At 37.4% G+C, this 24,072-nt stretch overlaps 1 protein-coding gene and 1 non-coding gene across 2 annotated transcripts; one reads left to right on the forward strand and one right to left on the reverse strand.

Annotated features, from left to right (window-relative positions):
* On the reverse strand, positions 1-22,502 carry LOC132561634 (uncharacterized). Its single transcript, XM_060226334.1, has 7 exons — positions 22,493-22,502; positions 22,148-22,320; positions 19,573-19,725; positions 19,302-19,485; positions 17,825-18,070; positions 16,249-16,450; positions 1-358 (listed from the first exon to the last, which is right to left on the reverse strand). The coding sequence occupies exons 1-7, from the start codon at positions 22,500-22,502 to the stop codon at positions 1-3; spliced, it is 1,326 nt and encodes a 441-aa protein (XP_060082317.1).
* Trnal-uag (transfer RNA leucine (anticodon UAG)) lies at positions 4,741-4,821 on the forward strand. Its single transcript has one exon. It is a non-coding gene; the product is annotated as a tRNA-Leu (tRNA).
* Positions 22,503-24,072: the final 1,570 nt, after the last annotated feature.

Consider the following 24,072-nt stretch of genomic DNA (forward strand, 5'->3'; position numbering starts at 1 on the left):
TCAGGTTTTACCCTCACTATCACTGGCAGCATCCCTGGAACCATCCTCGACACTCCAGGTTTTACCCTCATTATCCCTCTCTGTATCCCTGGAACCATCCTCAACACTCAAGGTTTTACCCCCACTATCCCTCTCGCCATCCCTGGAACCATCCTCGACACTCCAGGATTTACCCTCATTATCCCTCTCTGTATCCCTGTAACCATCCTCAACACTCAAGGTTTTACCCTCACTATCCCTCTCGCCATCCCTGGAACCATCCTCGACACTCCAGGATTTACCCTCATTATCCCTCTCTGTACCCCTGGAACCATCCTCTACACTCCAGGTTTTACCCTCACTATCACTGGCAGCATCCCTGGAACCATCCTCGATACTCAGGTTTTACCCTCACTATCACTGGCAGCATCCCTGGAACCATCCTCGATACTCAGGTTTTACCCTCACTATCACTGGCAGCATCCCTGGAACCATCCTCGATACTCAGGTTATACCCTCACTATCACAGGCAGCATCCCTGGAACCATCCTCGATACTCAGGTTTTACCCTCTCTATCACTCTCTGTACCCCTGGAACCATCCTTGATACTCCAGGTTTTAACCTCACTATCACTCTAAGTACCCCTGTAACCATCCTCAACACTCCAGGTTTTACCTTCACTATCACTCTCTGTACCCCTGGAACCATCCTCGATACTCCAGGTTTTGCCCTCATTATCTCTCTCTGTACCCCTGGAACCATCCTCGATACTCCAGGTTTTACCCTCACTATCCCTCTCTGTACCCCTGGAACCATCCTTGATACTCCAGGTTTTAACCTCACTATCACTCTCAGTACCCCTGGAACCATCCTCAACACTCCAGGTTTTACCCTCACTATCACTCTCTGTACCCCTGGAACCATCCTCGATACTCCAGGTTTTACACTCTCTATCACTCTCTGCACCCCTGGAACCATCCTCGATACTCCATGTTTTACTCTCTCTATCACTCTCTGTACCCCTGGAACCATCCTTGATACTCCAGGTTTTAACCTCACTATCACTCTCAGTACCCCTGGAACCATCCTCGACACTCCAGGTTTTACCCTCATTATCCCTCTCTGTATCCCTGGAACCATCCTCGAAACTCAGGTTTTACACTCTCTATCACTCTCTGCACCCCTGGAACCATCCTCGACACTCCAGGATTTACCCTCATTATCCCTCTCTGTACCCCTGGAACCATCCTCGACACTCCAGGTTTTACCCTCATTATCCCTCTCTGTATCTCTGGAACCATCCTCAACACTCAAGGTTTTACCCCCACTATCCCTCTCGCCATCCCTGGAACCATCCTCGACACTCCAGGATTTACCCTCACTATCCCTCTCTGTATCCCTGGAACCATCCTCGACACTACTCAGGTTTTACCCTCACTATCCCTCTCTGCATCCCTGGAACCATCCTCAACACTCAGGTTTTACCCTCACTATCCTCTCTGCCATCCCTGGAACCATCCTCGACACTCCAGGTTTTACCCTCATTATCCCTCTCTGTATCCCTGGAACCATCCTCAGGACTCACTATCCAGGTTTTACCCTCACTATCACTGGCAGCATCCATGGAACCATCCTCGATACTCAGGTTTTACCCTCACTATCACTGGCAGCATCCCTGGAACCATCCTCGATACTCAGGTTTTACCCTCACTATCACTCTCTGTACCCCTGGAACCATCCTCGATACTCAGGTTTTAACCTCACTATCACTGGCAGCATCCCTGGAACCATCCTCAGGTTTTACCCTCATTATCCCTGGCAGATACTCAGGTTTTACCCTCAGGTCTTAACCATCCTCGATACTCAGGTTTTAACCTCACTATCACTGGCAGCATCCCTGGAACCATCCTCGATACTCAGGTTTTACCCTCATTATCCCTCTCTGTACCCCTGGAACCATCCTCGATACTCAGGTTTTACCCTCACTATCACTGGCAGCATCCCTGGAACCATCCTCGATAATCAGGTTTTACCCTTACCATCACTGGCAGCATCCCTGGAACCATCCTCGAAACTCAGGTTTTACCCTCACTATCCCTCTCTGTACCCCTGGAACCATCCTTGATACTCCAGGTTTTAACCTCACTATCACTCTCAGTACCCCTGGAACCATCCTCAACACTCCAGGTTTTACCCTCACTATCACTCTCTGTACCCCTGGAACCATCCTCGATACTCCAGGTTTTGCCCTCATTATCCCTCTCTGTACCCCTGGAACCATCCTCGATACTCCAGGTTTTACACTCTCTATCACTCTCTGCACCCCTGGAACCATCCTCGATACTCCATGTTTTACTTTCTCTATCACTCTCTGTACCCCTGGAACCATCCTCTATACTCAAGGTTTTACCCTCACTATCCCTCTCTGTACCCCTGGAACCATCCTCTACACTCCAGGTTTTACCCTCACTATCACTGGCAGCATCCCTGGAACCATCCTCGATACTCAGGTTTTACCCTCACTATCACTCTCTGTACCCCTGGAACCATCAATGATTGTTGGATACCTGTGGCTGATTTTGTAGATAAATGTTGGATACCTGTGGCTGATTTTGTGATACCTGTGGCTGATTTTTTAGATCTCTGTTGGATACCTGTGGCTGATTTTGTAGATCAATGATTGTTGGATACCTGTGGCTGATTTTGTAGATAAATGTTGGATACCTGTGGCTGATTTTGTAGATAAATGTTGTTGGATACTTGTGGCTGATTTTTGTTGATAAATGTTGGATACCTGTGGCTGATTTTGTAGATCAATGATTGTTGGATACTTGTGGCTGATTTTGTAGATCATTGTTGGATACCTGTGGCTGATTTTGTAGATAAATGTTGGATACCTGTGGCTGATTTTGTAGATGATTGTTGGATAATTTTGTGATTGTTGGATACCTGTGGCTGATTTTGTAGATCAATGATTGTTGGATACTTGTGGCTGATTTTGTAGATAAAGGTTGGATACTTGTGGCTGATTTTGTAGATAAATGTTGGATACCTGTGGCTGATTTTGTAGATCAATGATTGTTGGATACCTGTGGCTGATTTTGTAGATCATTGTTGGATACCTGTGGCTGATTTTGTAGATCAATGTTGGATACCTGTGGCTGATTTTGTAGATTAATGTTGGATACCTGTGGCTGATTTTGTAGATCAATGTTGGATACCTGTGGCTGATTTTGTAGATCATTGTTGGATACCTGTGGCTGATTTTGTAGATAAATGTTGGATACCTGTGGCTGATTTTGTAGATCAATGATTGTTGGATACCTGTGGCTGATTTTGTAGATCAATGTTGGATACTTGTGGCTGATTTTGTAGATCATTGTTGGATACCTGTGGCTGATTTTGTAGATAAATGTTGGATACCTGTGGCTGATTTTGTAGATCAAATGTTGGATACCTGTGGCTGATTTTGTAGATAAATGTTGGATACCTGTGGCTGATTTTGTAGATAAATGTTGGATACCTGTGGCTGATTTTGTAGATAAATGTTGGATACTTGTGGCTGATTTTGTAGATAAATGTTGGATACCTGTGGCTGATTTTGTAGATCAATGATTGTTGGATACTGTGGCTGATTTTGTAGATAAATTGTTGGATATTGTGGCTGATTTTGTAGATAAATGTTGGATACCTGTGGCTGATTTTGTAGATCAATGATTGTTGGATACCTGTGGCTGATTTTGTAGATCATTGTTGGATACCTGTGGCTGATTTCGTAGATAAATGTTGGATACCTGTGGCTGATTTTGTAGATCAATGATTGTTGGATACCTGTGGCTGATTTTGTAGATAAATGTTGGATACCTGTGGCTGATTTTGTAGATCAATGTTGGATACCTGTGGCTGATTTTGTAGATAAATGTTGGATACCTGTGGCTGATTTTGTAGATCAATGATTGTTGGATACTTGTGTCTGATTTTGTAGATAAATGTTGGATACCTGTGGCTGATTTTGTAGATAAATGTTGGATACCTGTGGCTGATTTTGTAGATAAATGTTGTTGGATACTTGTGGCTGATTTTGTAGATCAATGATTGTTGGATACTTGTGGCTGATTTTGTAGATCATTGTTGGATACCTGTGGCTGATTTCGTAGATAAATGTTGGATACCTGTGGCTGATTTTGTAGATAAATGTTGGATACCTGTGGCTGATTTTGTAGATAAATGTTGTTGGATACTTGTGGCTGATTTTGTAGATCAATGATTGTTGGATACTTGTGGCTCATTTTGTAGATCATTGTTGGATACCTGTGGCTGATTTCGTAGATAAATGTTGGATACCTGTGGCTGATTTTGTAGATCAATGTTGGATACCTGTGGCTGATTTTGTAGATCAATGATTGTTGGATACTTGTGGCTGATTTTGTAGATCATTGTTGGATACCTGTGGCTGATTTTGTAGATAAATGTTGTTGGATACCTGTGGCTGATTTTGTAGATAAATGTTGGATACTTGTGGCAGATCTTGTCGATTGATGTTGATTAGTATTTATTCATAGTTTTGTTGTTAAAAACAAAATTCACATTTTGAAAATGCTACTCTGCTTTGAGTGACTTCGATTTAGATTACAGTCATCTTCGATAAATGATGTAGAAAACGCTTACCCTTACGGAATGCCAGATGTTATTCCAGAAAGATAAGGGTCGTTCCATAAATGTACAAATGCTATTGGATATGATCAAATATGTGATAATAAGGTAGCGTGGCCGAGCGGTCTAAGGCGCTGGTTTTAGGCACCAGTCTCATTGAGGCGTGGGTTCGAATCCCACCGCTGCCAGTCACTTTTAAAACTTTTTCTTTTAACTTACAAATAAACGCCCATAATGATAACTGGTTTGTTACCATTTTCTTCAAAACTGTAAACATTATTGCGAAGCAAGTTTTCCAACTCATATTAATCAACCTTGTTGGCATGGATGGAAGCACGCGAAGAGTCATTGTGGGAGTACCAGGGGAAAATCCATGTGGTCGTTCAGATGACCCCATACCTTTTCTCGCCTGTTCCTGGACGTCTAGGTAAAGCCGAGTGCGTTACCACTACGCGACATGACCACTCCATTTTCTTGGCATGCGTTTACATATCTGAGACAGGGATTTTAAAGTAAAGAAAGGTAAATAAGAAAAATGCACAATCAGAAAAAGAACAAGGATATTTAATAAATTTCAAACGTTTCCTTTCTGCTAACAAAAGATGGACGTTGGAATCACCTTTTATTATTATATATGGGGTTTCATGCTGTTTCTAGTGAAGCAGTGTGTACTGTTGGGAGGCCTGTATAAAGTAAATAAGAGCTTTTTCTTGTTTGAAAACTGGACCCTGTCCAAATAACTTTTTCAACTCGAAATGAACAACCAGTTCTACGATGGGTGCACAAGAGAGTGTTTAACCCAATCAGGGGGAATATCGCCGTCTGCTATAGACATATCAAGGCGAGTCTCGGTGACACGGACAATATCGCCGTCTGCTATAGATATATCAAGGCGAGTCTCGGTGACACGGACAATATCGCCGTCTGCTATAGATATATCAAGGCGAGTCTCGGTGTCACGGACAATATCGCCTTATGCTATAGATATATCAAGGCGAGTCTCGGTGACACGGACAATATCATAACCAGAAGCAAAATTCCTAAATATGAAATCTTATTTCTTTACCTACCTTTTTTATGAAAAACATAGAAATCATTATTTTGGATGAGGGGGCTGGAGTAAGGACGGGCGTCGAGACAGATAGAGAGAGAAGTTGTGGTACGAAGAGAAAAGTTGAGATATTCACGATTGAAGATAAAGTAACATGAATAATGAAACAAAGATCAACTAAAGAAGGACATCACACCAGACCTACAACTTTAGAATACTTTCTGTAGATTCTTGTAGTATAAAAACCGATGAGATGTCAACATGGAACGTGTACGACAATAGAAACATCAGTAGTCATCGTGGCAAGTTCACTCCGTACAGGGTGGTGGTCTCAGGTACACATTAGTGATATGTTCACTCCGTACAGGGCGGTGGTCACAGGTACACATCAGTGGTAAGTTCACTCCGTACAGGGCGGTGGTCTCAGGTACACGTCAGTGATAAGTTCACTCCGTACAGGGCGGTGGTCACAGGTACACATCAGTGGTAAGTTCACTCCGTACAGGGCGGTGGTCACAGGTACACGCCAGTGGTAAGTTCACTCCGTACAGGGCGATGGTCTCAGGTACACATCAGTGGTAAGTTCACTCCGTACAGGGCGGTGGTTACAGTTACACGTCAGTGGTAAGTTCACTCTGTACAGGGCGGTGGTCACAGGTACACGTCAGTGGTAAGTTCACTCCGTACAGGGCGGTGGTCACAGGTATACGTTAGTGGTAAGTTCACTCCGTACAGGGCGGTGGTCACAGTTACACGTCAGTGGTAAGTTCACTCCGTACAGGGCGGTGGTCACAGGTGCACGTCAGTGGTAAGTTTACTCCGTAAAGGGCGGTGGTCACAGTTACACGTCAGTGGTAAGTTTACTCCGTAGAGGGCGGTGGTCACAGGTACATGCCATATACATTCATTCCTCATTAATGGAACACTGAGGCATTACGACATTACAACAGTAGGGACAGAGACAGAATAGGTCAAAGGTAGGAAAGATGAGGAGAGGAAGTTGGAAAGAATTGATAATGATGTTTTAACAAACATTGAATAAGTACAATGACGAGGTACTTGGCGGGAACATAAGTGACAGTCAATTAGTCTGTATGGAAACTACAGTTTACATTCTAATATCATAGTACACTTGATATAATATGGAATATAAATCATGATTTTATATTGTACGACATTTGATAGCTCAATCAAAAACACAAAGCCAGATAATACTTATTTAGGCTGATAATAAACCTTTACTACTTATCTTCGTAGAAAAGTAAAAAGTGTATTTAAACCCAAGGTGAACGAGAGTAGAAAGGAAGTTTTTGTACGTTCTGTCTGTTTCTGACTGCAGTCTAGGAAGACCTCGCATAGATTCAAACATATCGGATCTGGTTAATTTCCGAAAGCATTGTATGTTTTTGTTTTAAATTGTGTGCTGTAGGACGTTAAAGCTCTGAATATCATTTTTAGAAATCTTAGGCCAAATCATAAAGAACACTTGCGATTATGACTTTCTTTTACAATCTCTGTCCAAATCTGACTTTTAGATTAAATCAGTTCCTGCCTTTAGTGCATCCCTTCTCTATCACTTATTCTTGAGATCGGTAGAGATAATAACATCAACATGTTTATGGGTTGGCGGTTTGTAGATTTCGCATGGCTACCTGAAACGGAAAGAAACTAATTATCTCTTTCATCGAGACGCTTGGTCAATTTGTATTCGCAACCATACAAATGATGTTTTGAATAAAGTTAACCCTGAATTGAATGAAAGCGTTACCAAAGATTCACGTGAGAGAATGAAATTAGAAATTTGGGGCCGAAAATGGAACCTGATAATTAAAGGTTTAACACAGGATGATGAGCGCGATACCCCCACGGGACACTGTGGTGAAAGTACGCCACTTCCTCGTAAAGACCCTCAATTACAGTCGGGAATCTGCAGGACAAATCTTTTTCAGGCAGCTCATAGGCTGAAAGGTGGTCAGAACGGTAAAAAGAATATTATTATTCGCCTAAGTAGTCTAATGGACAGGGACAAAATACTTGAAGCGGTCATGAAGCTCCCCCCGAGATCGGGATACAGTGTTTCACCGGACTTGCCATCCGAAATCAGTAAATTGGGGTCGACCCTGCTGAAAAAACGGTATGAAATGTCCGCGAAGGAGAAAAAGAATGTAAAATTGTCTACCAGAAAGAATTCCCGTTCATAGTAATGAAACGAAAGTGACTGATGAAGCTAACAAATCTCCGTGATAAACGAGGACACACGTGTACATACACTAGTATTATTACGTCGGTATTACACGGATGATTGTGACAATCACGTGACTAGTTTCTAATCGTGTGTTATTTCGCTCTCGCGCAGCCACGAATACACAATGAACATTGAACAGTCGATCACTTGATATTTTTCAGGTATTTTCAGAATTATGTTTTGAAATATTATGCACGTCTTTTGTACGTTTTTTTAACACTGAATCTCCTTATTCTTTATTTTCCATAGAAAAATACCGGGTATAATTCGCAGTATTACAACAAAAATGTCTTTCCTTCTCTTGTAGCACGCATGTATATTAAAGCGATATTATTGAGAGATCAAGTGACCCTTTGCTGTCCTTGTCGAATCTCAAGTGGAAAGGAACGATTTTTTTTTCAAATTAAAATACATATTACACAGCCAATTTTCCGTAACGTTAATCCAACGTTGAGTAGTCGAAAATAATTTTACTGGTGATTTGGTGTTGTTTTTGACGTCGATTCTTTAAGCGTTGATTTAGTATGGAGAATAAGAACGTTTAATAACATGTACATGTTTTTTTTTCTTTTTTTTTTTTTTTTTTGTTGTCATTATAACATTGTATCGGCGTTAATGTAGGATCAGTCAGCAAATTACCTGTGTATGATAGAATCCATTGTAAATGAAATGTTTAATTTTGTAATATTTACAATTACATTGAGTCTAATAAACAGTATACATTAGGGATACTAGACTCTTATTATTCATCTACAGAGAACGGGTGATGTGAATATAGTAACTACGCAAATAATATTTCTTTATTTCAGTTGTAAGTTATCAGAACTTTGTCAGTCTACAATACGAGTCACAAACAGTAACAGATTTATTTGTATATGAAATTTGATCATATTAAATCTAAATATAGTATTAATTAAGCTGTAAAGAAAAATACAAAATGTAGTTTCTATAACATATGGAACCAAGATGTGTGTTTTGAAAAAAAAAAAAAAAAAATCACAAAAGTTGATTACCTCTCTTTACTTGCTGACGTGAAGGACATGTACATACTTAACTTGATGGCCTTGCAAATTTTTGGGTATTCTTGGGACCATGCTATATCATCACTTATCCCATTTGTATTACACGTTTGGAAGATTACGTAACAATAGTAACAGCTAGTTATATACCTATACTTTTTAACAGGTAATTATTGAAGGAAGTTCTTCAACTACTAAGGAGCTACATGCTGGGGTTCCACAGGGCTCAATATTAGGTCCACTTCTTTTTATTGTTTTTATAAATGACATAATAAATGATATTGATGCTCATATTCGGCTTTTTGCAGATGATACATCACTTTTCATGATAGTATGTATTTTTGTTATGTACGTCCCATCTTGGAATATGCTGATATAATCTGGGGTAACTGTACCCAACAAGATTGCCAAGAACTTGAGAAACTTCATACTGAAGCTGGCAGAATCATGACTGGAGCAACCAAATCTGCTTCATCCAATTCCATTATGCTTGAAACAGGATGGAAAACTATGACACATAGGCGTTACAAACATAGAATGTTAACTTCATACAAATTATTTCATGGTGCTGCACCATTATACTTACAAAATTTGTTTCCTCCTATTATAGGGAATGCCCAAAATTATAATTTAAGGACCAATTCAAATATGCATCCACCAGCAAGTAGGACAAATATCTATATGAACTCTTTTTTACCTACTACTATTAGGGAATGGAATGGCATACCAAATAACATAAGAAACTCTCCAACTTTGAACACTTTCAAAAAACACCTAGATAAACAAATTATTAAACCTCTATACTACTTTGTTGGTGAACGCTGGGCTCAGGTAATGCACACTCGTCTTCGTCTTGGATGTAGCTGTCTCAATTATCATCTCTATAATAATCATGTTTCAGATACAGATCTATGTGAGCAGGTTGAAACTCCTTATCATTATCTGATGCAGTGTGTACGCTATAATCGAGCTAGTGAAAATACCCTAGATGCATTAAATTTCAATTTATCACTAGAATTACTCATTTATGGTGACCCAAACCTGTCTCAAGATGATAATATCATTATATTTGAAAAGGTGCAAAGGTACATCGTAGAGTCGGGTAGATTCTAGGTGCCGGTTGGAGTTTCTTTGTGCTCTCTTTACCTCTTCCTTTCTCCTATCTTACCAACTTATGTTATCTCCTTATGGTTTACATATTAACGGTCAGTGTTCATCAGTGAATGTTAAGTTAAAAAACAAATCTCTTTCAATGTGTTTAAGTAAATTATATTATTGTAACTGTTTTATATTGGAGATGGCTTGATATAAGATTTATAATCTTGTTGCCAGATCCATTTTCAGTTTTATAATTTGTGTATGTGTATGTTGTAAATGAAAATCTGAAAATAAAATATTGTTTAAACCAAAGGCTTTTTCCATAAATGTCGATCAAAATATGACATTTCTTTACTTTTAGACACACATAGTGACAAAAATGCTGAAAAGCTGTGGAAAAACGAATGGGGAGGTAACATGTATTTTGCCTCTTTTTCGTCTAATAGCAGAGGAGTTGCAATCCTTTTTAAAAATTCGTTTGACTATATAGTAGAAGACCTTTTTCATGACCCTCGTGGAAATTACTTACTATTAAACGTTACTATAAATGACAGGAAATTATGTCTCTGTGGGGTTTATGGCCCCAATGACGACTGCCCGCATTTCTTTACTAATTTACAAAGTAAAATTGAATCAATTGGTGAAGATACTGTAATAATTGCTGGTGACTGGAACGTTCCATTGAATTATGGCATTGATACCAGTAACTATCGAAATCGTAATAATAAGAAAGCCAATAATGAAATTCATAATGTTATACAAAATCTAGATTTGATAGATGTTTGGCGGCAACTAAATCAGAGCTCACGCAAATTTACATGGTTTGGTCCGAGCGGTAAAAAAGGTAGACTGGATTAGTTTTTAATTTCTTCAAACTTACAAACTTGTATTAAAAAACGCAGATATTGATTTTGCATACAAATCGGACCACTCACCGGTCAATATTGAACTTGAATTTGAAAAACAGCAACGAGGACAAGGCACATGGAAATTTAACAATAGCTTATTGGGTGATCCAGCATATGTTGAGTGAGTTAAAAACACAATCAATGAAGTCTTGCAACGATATAAAATCCATGGAAATAATGATACAGAGAACGACCAGTATACAATAGACGATAAATTACTATGGGAAACAATTAAGTTAATGATTAGGGGTAAAACGATTAGTTATTCAGCTCACAAAAAGAAAGAAAGAAATAAAGTAGAGAGGGAACTGACAGAGAGGCTTACCACTTTGTACAATACTTACCACACAGATGACAATGACAGCATAAAGAAAGAAATATCTGAGTGTGAAGGAAAATTAAAGCTATTAGGGATAAAAGAATGCAAGGTGTAATTACAAGGGCAAAATGGAAGGCAGAGGGCGAAAAAAGCACGAAATATTTCTGCAATTTAGGAAAGCGAAAGTACAAAGAGAAGATGATTACAAAACTCATAACTTCTGAGGGAACTGAAATAAATAATATAAAAGACATTTTGACAGAACAATCCAGATTTTACTCAAACTTATACAATACGAAGCAAACTGTTTTTAACGAAATACACGAATCAATTTTTTTTAATCACAATAATCCGTATATAAGTAGACTAGCAGCTAAACAAAGTGATTCTATGAATGGTCCACTCGGGAGAGAAGAATGTCCAAAAGCTCTAAAAAGTATGAGTAATGGAAAATCTCCAGGTCTTGATGGTTTTACGTCGGAATTCTATAATTTTTTTTGGTCCGATTTACATACGTTTCTTGTTAAGTCAATAAATCAATCCTTCCAAAATCATTCAATGGCAATTAGCCAGCGTCAAGGAATTATCAAAAGTATTCCAAAGTCAGATAAGTCAAAATTACATTTAAAAAATTGGAGACCGATCACACTTCTCAATGTTGATTAAAAGATTGCAGCAGCTTCGATTGCTAATAGAATAAACCGTACTCTCCCAGATATTAGTGAAAGTCAAGCTGGTTTTGTTAAATGTCGTTATATAGGAGAATGTTCTAGATTAATTAATGATCTCATTTCAAAGTCTGGAAAAAGTAATGACCCGTATTTTTGCTAATGTTAGATTTTGAAAAGGCCTTCGACTCTCTCGAGTGGGCATTTATAGAAAAATGTCTACATTTTTTTCCATTCTAGTGATTTCATGATAAATTGTTTTAGAACGCTGTACTCAAATATATCTACATCCGTTGAAAATAATGGACATCTTTCACCCTTTTTTCAAGTTACTAGAGGTGTACGACAAGGGGATCCACTGTCCCCTTATTTGTTTATAATTAGTCTTGAGCTTTTATCTGCTGATATAAGATTTGACCCTCACATAAAAGGCATGATCTTCAATGATTCTGAACACTTGATTAGTCAGTATGCAGATGACTCCACTTTAATATTAGATGATGATAAAACCTTTCTGAATAAATGTCTATATTTGATCGACATCTTTGGGGAATGTTCTGGTCTAAAGACCATCTTTGACAAAACCCAAGCCGTTTGGATTGGGGCAAAACGGGGCTGCGGAGAGGAGATTGAAACGAGGCAAAACATTAACTGGAATCACTCCGGCAAATTTAAGTTGTTAGGAATATTTTATAATTTAGGCAAAGAAAACGTATATGAAGACAATTTTATTGAAAAGTATAAGACGATTGAGCGTGTTTCTAATTGGTCAATAAGAAATCTCTCTATTAATTAAGACTTTAGCTTTTCCAATTCTTGTTCAAGTTTTGACAGTCCTTACAAGTCCATCAGCAAAAATATTAAAATCTTTTCAAATACTTTTTTATAATTTTATTTGGAACAGTAAGGTCGATAAATTGAAAAGGAATCTCTTAATAGCAGAGTATTCAGATGGTGGTCTTAAAGTTCCAGATATTTTCTCTTATAGTAGAGCATTAAAAGTAATATGGATAAAGAAATGTTTAGATTCCAAAAATCATGAAGGATGGAAAACACTTTTTATAGACGATATTGAAAAATATGGTGGTGATAAAATTTGGACGTTAACCAAACATGGACTTTTGGAATTAGTAAACAAAGATCAATTTGGACCTTTTTGGAAGGATATATTCGAGATCTGGAGCTCTCTTTCTGAACACCTCCCCGCAGCTCCGGAAGACTTTCTCAGCCATTATGGTTTAATGCCAGTATAAAGATTAACAGACGTACATTTTTCTATAAGAAAATGTGTGATGTAGGTATATATTATATAAAAGATATTGTAAATCAGGAAGGGGTATTTCTGACTTTTGATCAGTTTATACAAAAATATCAAATAAATGTTAACTTTCTTAATCATAACAGTCTGATTAGTGCAATACCTAATGGCTGGAAGAGAACAATTAATGTCTTTAAAAGTAATATTGAAGATATAGTTCACAAAAACTTAGAACATGTGAAAAGTATTGATAAACCTTCAAGGTTTTTTTTATAAGATATTTGTAAGAAAAACTGCGGAATGGCCTGTACAGTCCCACGAAAGATGGCATTCATGGTTGAATATTTCTTTGGATGAAAATGAATGGAAAAGAATCCACGCACTTACTTTCCAAGAAAGCAAAGATTCAAAATTACAAAGCTTACAGTTTAGAATCATACATCGAATATTTTTCTCCAATACTGTTTTATTAAAGATGAAGGTTTTAGAACACGGAGATTGCAGTTTCTGCAGTGGGGCACAAGAAACTATTTGCCATCTTTTTTGGGATTGTCCACATAGTCAATCTCTATGGACATGTCTTGTTAACTCAACTTACGAAAATTATGGTATAATTTTAGAGAAAAAAAACGATTCTTTTCTACTTGGATTAAGAGAAAATGTTCAACCAAAAGGTCTCAATCTTGTAATTCTTCTTATGAAAAAATATATATCATTGCAAAGACAATACAGGCAAATTCCTGATTGGGTATCATGTAAAATATTCCTAAAAAATTACAGAGATCTTGATCTATTTTCAGCTTATGCTCTTGCCCCATATTCTGCTCAAATAACCCGCCAAAAGTGGGAAAGTGTCAAACACATCCTTGACGGAGTTTTGTAGTTTCTTCTCATCTTATTTTCAACAATGCCTACCAAATTTAATGTCTTCATTATAAATCATATGGCAATGTGTACATCAATCATGACATATTTTGTATTCATGTAATTGAATGATGCAACGAAAAATAAAAAATGAAAAAAAAATTGTATTTCAATGTTGACTACAACAGTTGGCTGAAAGTTGCGTGGTGACGCAGTAATATCGATCTTATTGTTGGTTGAGAGTCACGTGTTGACTCAGTAATATAGATCTTAATGGTGGCTGAGAGTCACGTGATGACGCAGTAATATGGATCTTAATGTTGGCTGAGAGTCACGTGGTGACTCAGTAATATCGATCTTAATGTTGGTTGAGAGTCACGTGGTGACTCAGTAATATGGATCTTAATGTTGGTTGAGAGTCACGTGGTGACTCAGTAATATCGATCTTAATGTTTGGTTGAGAGTCACGTGGTGACTCAGTAATATCGATCTTAATGTTGGTTGAGAGTTACGTGGTGACTCAGTAATATCGATCTGTCTCCTTTTTGATTTTCCCTTTTATTTATTTAAGAGTCAGACTTTTTACCATTATAAAGAAGTTTTCATTAAACCCTAACACTAGAGAGTGACATATTGTGTACATGTATATCAGGTGTAATGATATATCTATATAAAACCTGTCACTAGAGAGTGACAGATGTATTGACAGGGTAGAAACTACAAAAGTATGAAACCGCTCACCTCTTCTACTTGTTTTTATGTTGTTCACATGACGCCGTCTGAATACACCTCTCTGTTTACCAACCAACTCAGCCCATGTTTGCCATAAATAATGACAGTGATAGTTGACTAATGTTGAAAGTATAAAATCATCTTTAACTTTTTTTTTTCATATCTATATACCATCGAAGAGATCTTCTGCTGTATATTTGATACTGCTGACAGTATCTGGCTGTATATGTGACAGTGATATGACAGTAAATGCTGTATCTTTGACAGTGATATGACAGTTAATGCTGTATCTTTGACAGTGATATGACAGTAAATGTTGTATATTTGACAGTGATATGACAGTAAATGGTGTATATTTGACAGTGATGTGACAATAATTGTTGTATATTTGACGGTGATATGACAGTAAATGTTGTATATTTGACAGTGATATGACAGTAAATGGTGTATATTTGACAGTGAAGTGACAATAATTGTTGTATATTTGACAGTGATATGACAGTAAATACTGTATATTTGACAGTGATATGACAGTAAATGTTGTATATTTGACAGTGATGTGACAATAATTGTTGTATATTTGACAGTGATATGACAGTAAATGGTGTATATTTGACAGTGATGTGACAATAATTGTATATTTGACAGTAATGTGACAATAATTGTTGTATATTTGACAGTGATATGACAGTAAATGGTGTGTATATGACAGTGATATGACAGTAAATGTATATTTGACAGTGATGTGACAGTAAATGTTGTATATTTGACAGTGATATGACAGTAAATGGTGTGTATATGACAGTGATGTGACAGTAAATGTATGTTGTATATTTAACGGTGATATGACAGTAAATACTGTATATTTGACAGTGATATGACAGTAAATGCTGTATATTTGACAGTGATATGACAGTAAATGGTGTGTATTTGACAGTGATATGACAGCAAATGGTGTGTATTTGACAGTGATATGACAGCAAATGGTGTGTATTTGACAGTGATATGACAGTAAATGCTGTATATTTGTGACTGAAGTGTTCTATGTGCCTCACCATCCTTTTCAAATACGACCTAGATTTTTATTTAAAAAGTGTTTTTTTTTATTTTTTGCAATATTATATACATTTGATAAACATAATCTTATCACTCTCAGCATACCTCACTAAACTCTAAATGTCATGGTTATACACTTATATTTTTTTACTTATATATACATTATTTTATCTTTGTTTCGATATGAAAACTGTAGTGATTTTCCGTTTAACATTACACACATCTCACTCTGATCACAAAATATTCTAATATCATGTCATAGCCGTGAAATCGTGGTATTGCTTTGGAAATGTCTTGTTGTATGTGTACAAATCCGTGATTTATTGATATCAAAAATGTTTCCAAGGTTTCCAAGATTTTCATATTTTCTCCACTTTTTTAGGTTAAGAATTCAAACGATTCACAGACAGAGAAGAGGGTTGCATTACAATCAACAGTGGCCAGACCCGTCAGTGTCAGCATGACGCATTGTCCCTGGCCCTGATCAGGGTTGTTAGGAGACCAAAGGTTGCTGTCAATGACATCCATTCCATTACTGTATACCCAGTGAGAATTCACAAACATTCCGGACACAAACAGTTGGTTATCAGATCCTCCCACTGAATAACATATGCTTTACATTGTACGCCACACATCAATCAAGATTATTCAGAGCAACTTCCACGATATAAACATCTGTTGAAAATGACCTTATTTGTTTAGAGTCACATACATATCTAATGTGAATGACAGCACAAAGTTACTATTCAGGTTTGTAGATTCTAAAATATACTCAAATCGTGTTTATTTGGTTTTCAAAGTTTGACACCTACTCATAATGTCGTTTTCAGAAAGCAGCCCCTGAAAGAATGACATTTCATTCACTGACATAATCTGTAACAGACTCGCGCACATCTGGTTACAGCTATTGGTTGCGTTTTTCTGGTTCTGGCGAAGTTGGATCACCTTGTACAGAGTTCTTCTGGTCGAGAAAGGTTCAAAGCCAATCGATGATAATACACCTGTAGTTGACAAAGGAAGTTTTTCAAATATCTGTATATAAAATAATGTGTGTAGTATATATATATTGGTGAAGATATCTTAAACATTACAGTTCCTGTCTTAAGTCAGTGAATGAAACAAACACTGGCTAATGTTTAACCCAGACAGCAAATGACCTCCTGTACCGATAGCTTATTAATGAAGTAATGTTGCATGGGAAGAAAAATCGAATGATATTTAATCATTTAGTTTCCATCATGTAAACATTTCATACAGTGCCTTATGTTGTCCGAATAAACCATTCAATGGTGCTTAAAATGCATCGCTATGTCGATCAGTTAAGATACACGATGGACGAGGTTCCATTTTGTGTAAAATACTACGTTTGGCATATTATTTAACAATTTGTGAAGCGGAACTTGTGCAAAATTTGTGAAAAGTTTGTACATCGATGAGTAGAATAGATATGATCTTCTATATAGTAACAACACTGACCATTGTTAATCCTTATAACGTATAGTCGATGTTAATATGCCTTCGATATTCCAGCACAACATGCAGCAGCGACTTTTTACATTTTTTTTAAATGTAGATAATGTTAGTTTTCCGACGTGTAGAGGACTAGGTAAGATTTGTAGGCGGCGAGAAAACGAAAATTCTGTAAATTTTCCTCCCTTACCCACTGTGATAGGTAGTCCAGCGTAATTACCCTAATAACAATTCCAATTTATCAGTGTTTTGTCAAAACAAAAACGCAAACAAATTTACTTTTTTATTTTGAACCTCATTAGTAAAAAGTAAGTAAAAATATCAAATTCAAATAATCATTGGGAAAAAATCAAAATTTGTCATAGACAAAATACCACACAACCATTGGAGTGTTATTACAATGAAAATCTCGTTCTAATGACGATGGTTCGTACAGCACCACTCAGCAGACAACAGGACTAGTTTGTAACGAGATGAAATGACATCCCCATGAAAATGATTACCTTCATTGAACTGAAAGAACTGAGTTGGTTCTGTAGAGAAGGTAACATTTCTCAGTATGAGTGACGGCTCAAAGCCACTGCATGTATTTTGGTTCATATCAAAGGCGAAGAAGCAACAAGGTCTTTTTTCACGACACATTTTACCACAGTTGGGAAATGTCTGAGAGGTCGACGCAAACACGGGGTGGTGCTGCTGGTCTAAGGAAGGCAACATCGGGATTCTCTGTAACCCCAAACAACTAACAGCTGAAACAAAACATTACATAAGACTGATTTGGGATCAATTTTCGAAACAAACGACAGTTTACATATGAAATTCTAGAGGAATCCTGGTGCCCACTATAATCCTTATTTCTATTCATCAGTTTTGTCTTTGTCCTTCTTTCTACCTATCTGCTTTAAATTAAATGAATGTGTACCTCACAAGAAAAGACAATATTCTTTAATCCAAGATGGTCACCTGTCGGCCAATTTGTTTTTCTGATCAGACCAAAATGGACGTTGCCGCATGTTGGCCATTTTATTAAAAGTGCAGAAATAACGACCAAGAGGAACCTTGGTATACAATTTAATAACAATAATACATGTGGTATTTCTTCGGAAATAGCGAGAACAATATTATATCATCAACATCCAAGATGGCCTACCTTTTCAGCCATTTTGTTTTTTTCTGATCAATCCAAATATTAAGAAGACACAATGGGGGTGTTAATTGGAACATTGAAAGGCAATTTGAAGAAAAAGATAAATCTAGTACAAGTTGAAGTGCTTTAACACGAAAACAAATCCCAGTTATCTACGTACTATACAGAGTTATAACGCCTGCCAAGGGACTCGAAATTAATACTAAGCATTCCGCACCAGCATCACTGTAACCCCTAGAAAGTTGAGGACGTTTTTTTCCATGGAGAGGGAGTATGTAACCGTGGTAAATATTAGTTGTAATATACCGCTCTGCTTTCTCTGTTTACCGACATGATTCTGGGATAAATCCCAACAATGTTTTTTTTTTTTTTTTTTGGGGGGGGGGGGGGGGGGGGGGGGGGGGGCACGACTTTGACTCATATTCAAGGTCACGTGTCAAAATTGGAGAAAACTTACAAGAATAATTTTAATGAACTGAAATGCATAGAATTGGGATAAAACTCGAGACAATTTTTTTTAAACAGCGACCCATAATCTAGGTCACAAGGGTAAAATATTTCACATAGAACTGCACCTGATTCGGGCAGGATAAATAAAAAAAAATATTGCTTAAGGAAATGGCTCTGACCTGTTCTCAATGTAACAGATTTATACAACCTCGCCTGCTTATAGAGTACATAGCATGAAGCCATCCACAGCATTATTCATCAGTTGTCGTCCTATCTTATTTTACACTGTAAACATCCGTGATTCAAATATTGTTTCGGTAGATTTTATATAGAAACACTTTGAATATCAATGATATTGAAATACTCGTGATAACAAAGATTACGAGGTGAGTGATGCAAGCCCATTAGGCCTCTTGTTTTCCTACCTTTGTAACATCCACTAACGTCGAAGCGAAGAGCGATGTGTGTGTTCCAGGTCCTTGGGTTGATACGGATGTAGACAGCAGTGATACTGGGGACTATTGTGGACTTGACCACTGTGTTGTGATCAGTGTTCCCTGGAAATAACTGTAACAAAACCAAGCTTTATATTCATGCATCGTCTGTTAAGAATGACTCATAAATGTAACGTCTTTTATATTTAACATATCTTACTCTTGGATCTTGGTTTGATGACGTCACAATGGTCCATTCCACACCATCGATGCTGTAGAAGACGTAATATGTCTTCACCCACTGGTTGTAAGTGTGGTCCTCTCGTCCCTGTAGTAGAATGGCATTCACCATTGTTTCTCTTGGGAATTTCACCTGGAAAACAACATGAGTATCTCTATCATCAGATATGACAACACCTTAGAACCCCAGAGACCGTGATGACCTGAAAACGGACATAAGTCGTATCATAACAACAACATTATATTCCGTGCCCCCTGCATGTCGATCAGCATAAAATGAAATGAGACTGTAGATTTTTATCCACAATCAGTACCACGTGACCGTGTAGGGTATCACACTGCTGTGTCCAGGCTATTGTCAGTATAATGTGACCGGGTAGGGTATCATACTGCTGTGTCCAGGTTATTGTCAGTATAATGTGACCGTGTAGGGTATCACACTGCTGTGTCCAGGCTATTGTCAGTATAATGTGACCGGGCGGGGTATCATACTGCTGTGTCAAGGTTATTGTCAGTATAATGTGACCGTGTAGGGTATCATACTGCTGTGTCCAGGTTAATGTCAGTGTAATGTGACCGTGTAGGGTATCATACTGCTGTGTCCAGGTTATTGTCAGTATAATGTGACCGTGTAGGGTATCACACTGCTGTGTCCAGGCTATTGTATCATACTGCTGTGTCCAGGTTATTGTGTATAATGTCCGTGTAGGGTATATACTGCTGTGTCAGGTTATTGTCAGTATAATGTGACCGTGTAGGGTATCACACTGCTGTGTCCAGGCTATTGTCAGTATAATGTGACCGGGCGGGGTATCATACTGCTGTGTCAAGGTTATTGTCGAGTTTAATATTTTCTTTTCAATGCCTAAGAAGTGATGCATAATATATCCCACTGATTGTTTGCCCTTTTACAGATAATCTACCATCAAAATACCAGAAAACCGTTTCCATAACCTTTCCAGCTGATGGTATAGTCTTTGCCTTCTTTGGTGGGTGTGAACCAGGGTGCTTCCATTGTGTAGACTGGTGTATGACCTCTGGGTTGAAACGATGGACCCACGCTTCATCATTTAACACAAACTTTTGCTGAAAGTTAGAAGGATCTACTTCTAAAAGGTTCAGGTTATCACGCGAAAACCTCCGCCTGGTGTGTCTTAGTACCCCAAGGGCTGAGAGCTTTCTCACTGCAACAGATGCCGGCCTACCAAGACGGGCGTCGTCCCAAGGCTCTACTTGCCGCGCTAAAATTCCGCCATTCATCTTTGTGATGTGTTTTTACCATTTCACTTAGATATATTTATGTGTTAGACTTTTGTTATGCACATATTGAATCACTGCTCATTCAGCGATTTTGTCCATTTTGCAAAAGTCACTTGCCTTGTTTACTTTAGAGTGCTACATGTTAGACACAAACTGACCAAATGACACCAGCCTTTGGGTACACGGCCTTAAATAGTCAGGGAATAGTAGAGCTGAAAAAGGACATCCCTGCTTAAATTCTTCAATACAAGGCTTACAACTTATCAATCAGCCCTCGTATTAACATTTCAAACTCACAAATCTATTGGACGACAGAGGTCAGCTTTGAAAACGCACAAGAACAAGACTGTGTATATAATGAAATATCACATGTTGTACCCTAATAAGTATTGGAAACGCCGACACATATAACAGTATAGTATTTATAGTATCTGTGGATCGTGATTGTGTAAGTATTGGAAACGCCGACACATATAACAGTATAGTATTTATAGTATCTGTGGATCGTGATTGTGTAAGTATTGGAAACGCCGACACATATAACAGTATAGTATTTATAGTATCTGTGGATCGTGATTGTGTAAGTATTGGAAACGCCGACACATATAACAGTATAGTATTTATAGTATCTGTGGATCGTGATTGTGTAAGTATTGGAAACGCCGACACATATAACAGTATAGTATTTATAGTATCTGTGGATCGTGATTGTGTAAGTATTGGAAACGCCGACACATATAACAGTATAGTATTTATAGTATCTGTGGATCGTGATTGTGTAAGTATTGGAAACGCCGACACATATAACAGTATAGTATTTATAGTATCTGTGGATCGTGATTGTGTAAGTATTGGAAACGCCGACACATATAACAGTATAGTATTTATAGTATCTGTGGATCGTGATTGTGTAAGTATTGGAACGCCGACACATATAACAGTATAGTATTTACAGTATCTGTGGATCGTGAATGTGATACATCGTTATAATCACCAAGCTGCAAATCGTGATATTGGACACAAAACTTTTACTATTGAATCAATTTCAGCAAGTTTTAGTCGGGGAAGATGTATTGTTACTGTCTAGCAACGGAAAATTCAAGGTGAAATATTACTTACTATCTTTCATAAATTTATAGATTCGATAAGATTAATTATTATCTGTTATTTTTACATATTAAAATTGATTTTAGTTAATGGGTGTAAGCGAAAACCTAATGTGAAAACTTTAAATAATGTTGTTCATAAAGAACGGTTTTGTTTGCTGAGGAAATCACTGTTATTCAAATTTTTACCTGTATGTACTGCTCAACGTTTAGTGTACTTGCCGTCCACACAGAATCGGAATACAGCTTTGCCATATGAAAAGAGTTAGAAATCCGATTTCCAAAATAGGTGGATCCAGTCAGCGCTGAGTCATTTACACCGTCAAGTCCAAAAACCAGGTAGTCCGAGCACAGAGTTAGGTCTGAAAAGTGGCAAAGAAGCTTTTAAGAAAAAACATAACTTAAATCAGACAGCTTACTGATGTATATTGAAATCCTGTGGCCTTATCTATGATGTGAAAATTGTACCGACGAGTATATCAAAGACGAGCAATCGTTTGATTGAATCAGCACCAGTAACACAATAATACATACAGGGAATCATTCGTCCTTTCAGAAATAAAATAGCTTTCCGTATAATACAAAGTTATCACACCTCACACTTTTACAATCTTCATGACGAAAATAAGTCAAAGTTTCCTAGTATGATAATAACTGGCCAATCAGTTAATTAAGGCGTCGAACGGACCATTTTTGTGTGAGTGCGCTTACCAAAAAGGACCACTTTGGAAGAACTTTTGACAGGTCTTGAAACTAGAATCAGAAATATCTGGTGATCGTTTTAAAAATGCAAATTCTTCATTCTGTTGTGTTGGGCCCCAAAGTGAAATTTTAATGTCAAAATGTTTTGTCGTCTTGCTGTAATTAAAAAAGATGTAATGCTAGGTAATTTGGAATTTCTTAAGACGTTCTGCCGGTTTTCGTTGCCAAGTACTGATGTGTTTGGTTCGTACATTAACCCTTGGTCTGATATAGTCCGCTGCAAATTGAGAGACATATTCTGTCCGACTTGTATCATTAAGTTTATAGCATCGGGAACCGCAACGCAATACAAATAACGAAGAAAGAAAGCAAACAAACAAACAGAAATATCATTCTGTAATACACAAATAAGTTCATGATTCAAGCGTGCTTTACATACCAGACACGTGTATTACCTACAGCGGTTATAAGAGGTACTCGAACGTCGCACGTGAACATCAACTCTATTTAGCGCATTTGTTGAATATACATATGGAATCATACAATGTATGTACTGGAGAGGGTTTATGTTATAAATAGCTATATGATTATATGACATGTTTAAAATTGTTGTATGAAAGTATGATGAATTTGCAGGGGCAATAATTGCTATAGTGAATTTATCTAATCTATATACTTTGTACACGAACATGGAGTCGCCCGTTGACTTGATTTAAAAGATAATTAATTTTGCATACAGGAATTAAAAATATATATATATATATATATGCACACATTTAAATGTACCACACAATATCAAAAGATGGTTTTGTGTGTAAAATAAATTTCTCTAACTTATATTCGCTGTAGGCGTTATATTTGATTGAAGAGATATAGAACTTTTTCATAAGAAAATGCCATTTTGATACATGTACATACACCTACCTGATATAGCTGTTCCTGTTCCTATCACCACTCTTAACTATAATTCTGCTTGTTTGTTGATTAATATAACAATATGTTAATTTCATATGTATCGCACAGGAAAAGATGGTTTTCATCGATTGATTGTGCCTATAGCCTCACTATGAAAAGTTTGTTGGTATAAATTATCATACATGCTAAGATGGTATATACATGTTCAATGTGTATCGATATGTACACACACATAAGTACAATGTATGCATTGTATGTGGCAAAATATTATTTTTCGTGTCATTTTAACGGACAAAAAACATCCCAAGTTGTTGTATGGAAGATGGTGATTAAAGATTCAAAAATGTTTTATATCAATCTCGGTTTGTTTTGTACTCTTGACACTGAGCATACATCTAGAGTGCAAAACATACCGGGATCGATACAAGACAGTTTTCATATGTCAATCATCCCCTTCCATACAACAACCTGGCATGGTTTTGTGTCCTTCGTAAACG

The sequence above is a fragment of the Ylistrum balloti genome, unplaced genomic scaffold (genome assembly GCF_031769215.1).
Source record: "Ylistrum balloti isolate Yb309-2 unplaced genomic scaffold, AGI_CSIRO_Ybal_v1 Utg371248, whole genome shotgun sequence".
Lineage (NCBI taxonomy): Eukaryota > Metazoa > Mollusca > Bivalvia > Pectinida > Pectinidae > Ylistrum > Ylistrum balloti.

Coding starts and splice junctions, on each gene's coding strand:
- LOC132561634 (XM_060226334.1), bottom strand. Junction 16,451..17,824: donor GTTCTTTCAGTTCAATGAAG/GTAATCATTTTC, acceptor TATGTTATTCAG/TGGGAGGATCTGATAACCAA. Junction 359..16,248: donor CTCTTCTCTGTCTGTGAATC/GTTTGAATTCTT, acceptor GGATGGTTCCAG/GGATGCTGCCAGTGATAGTG.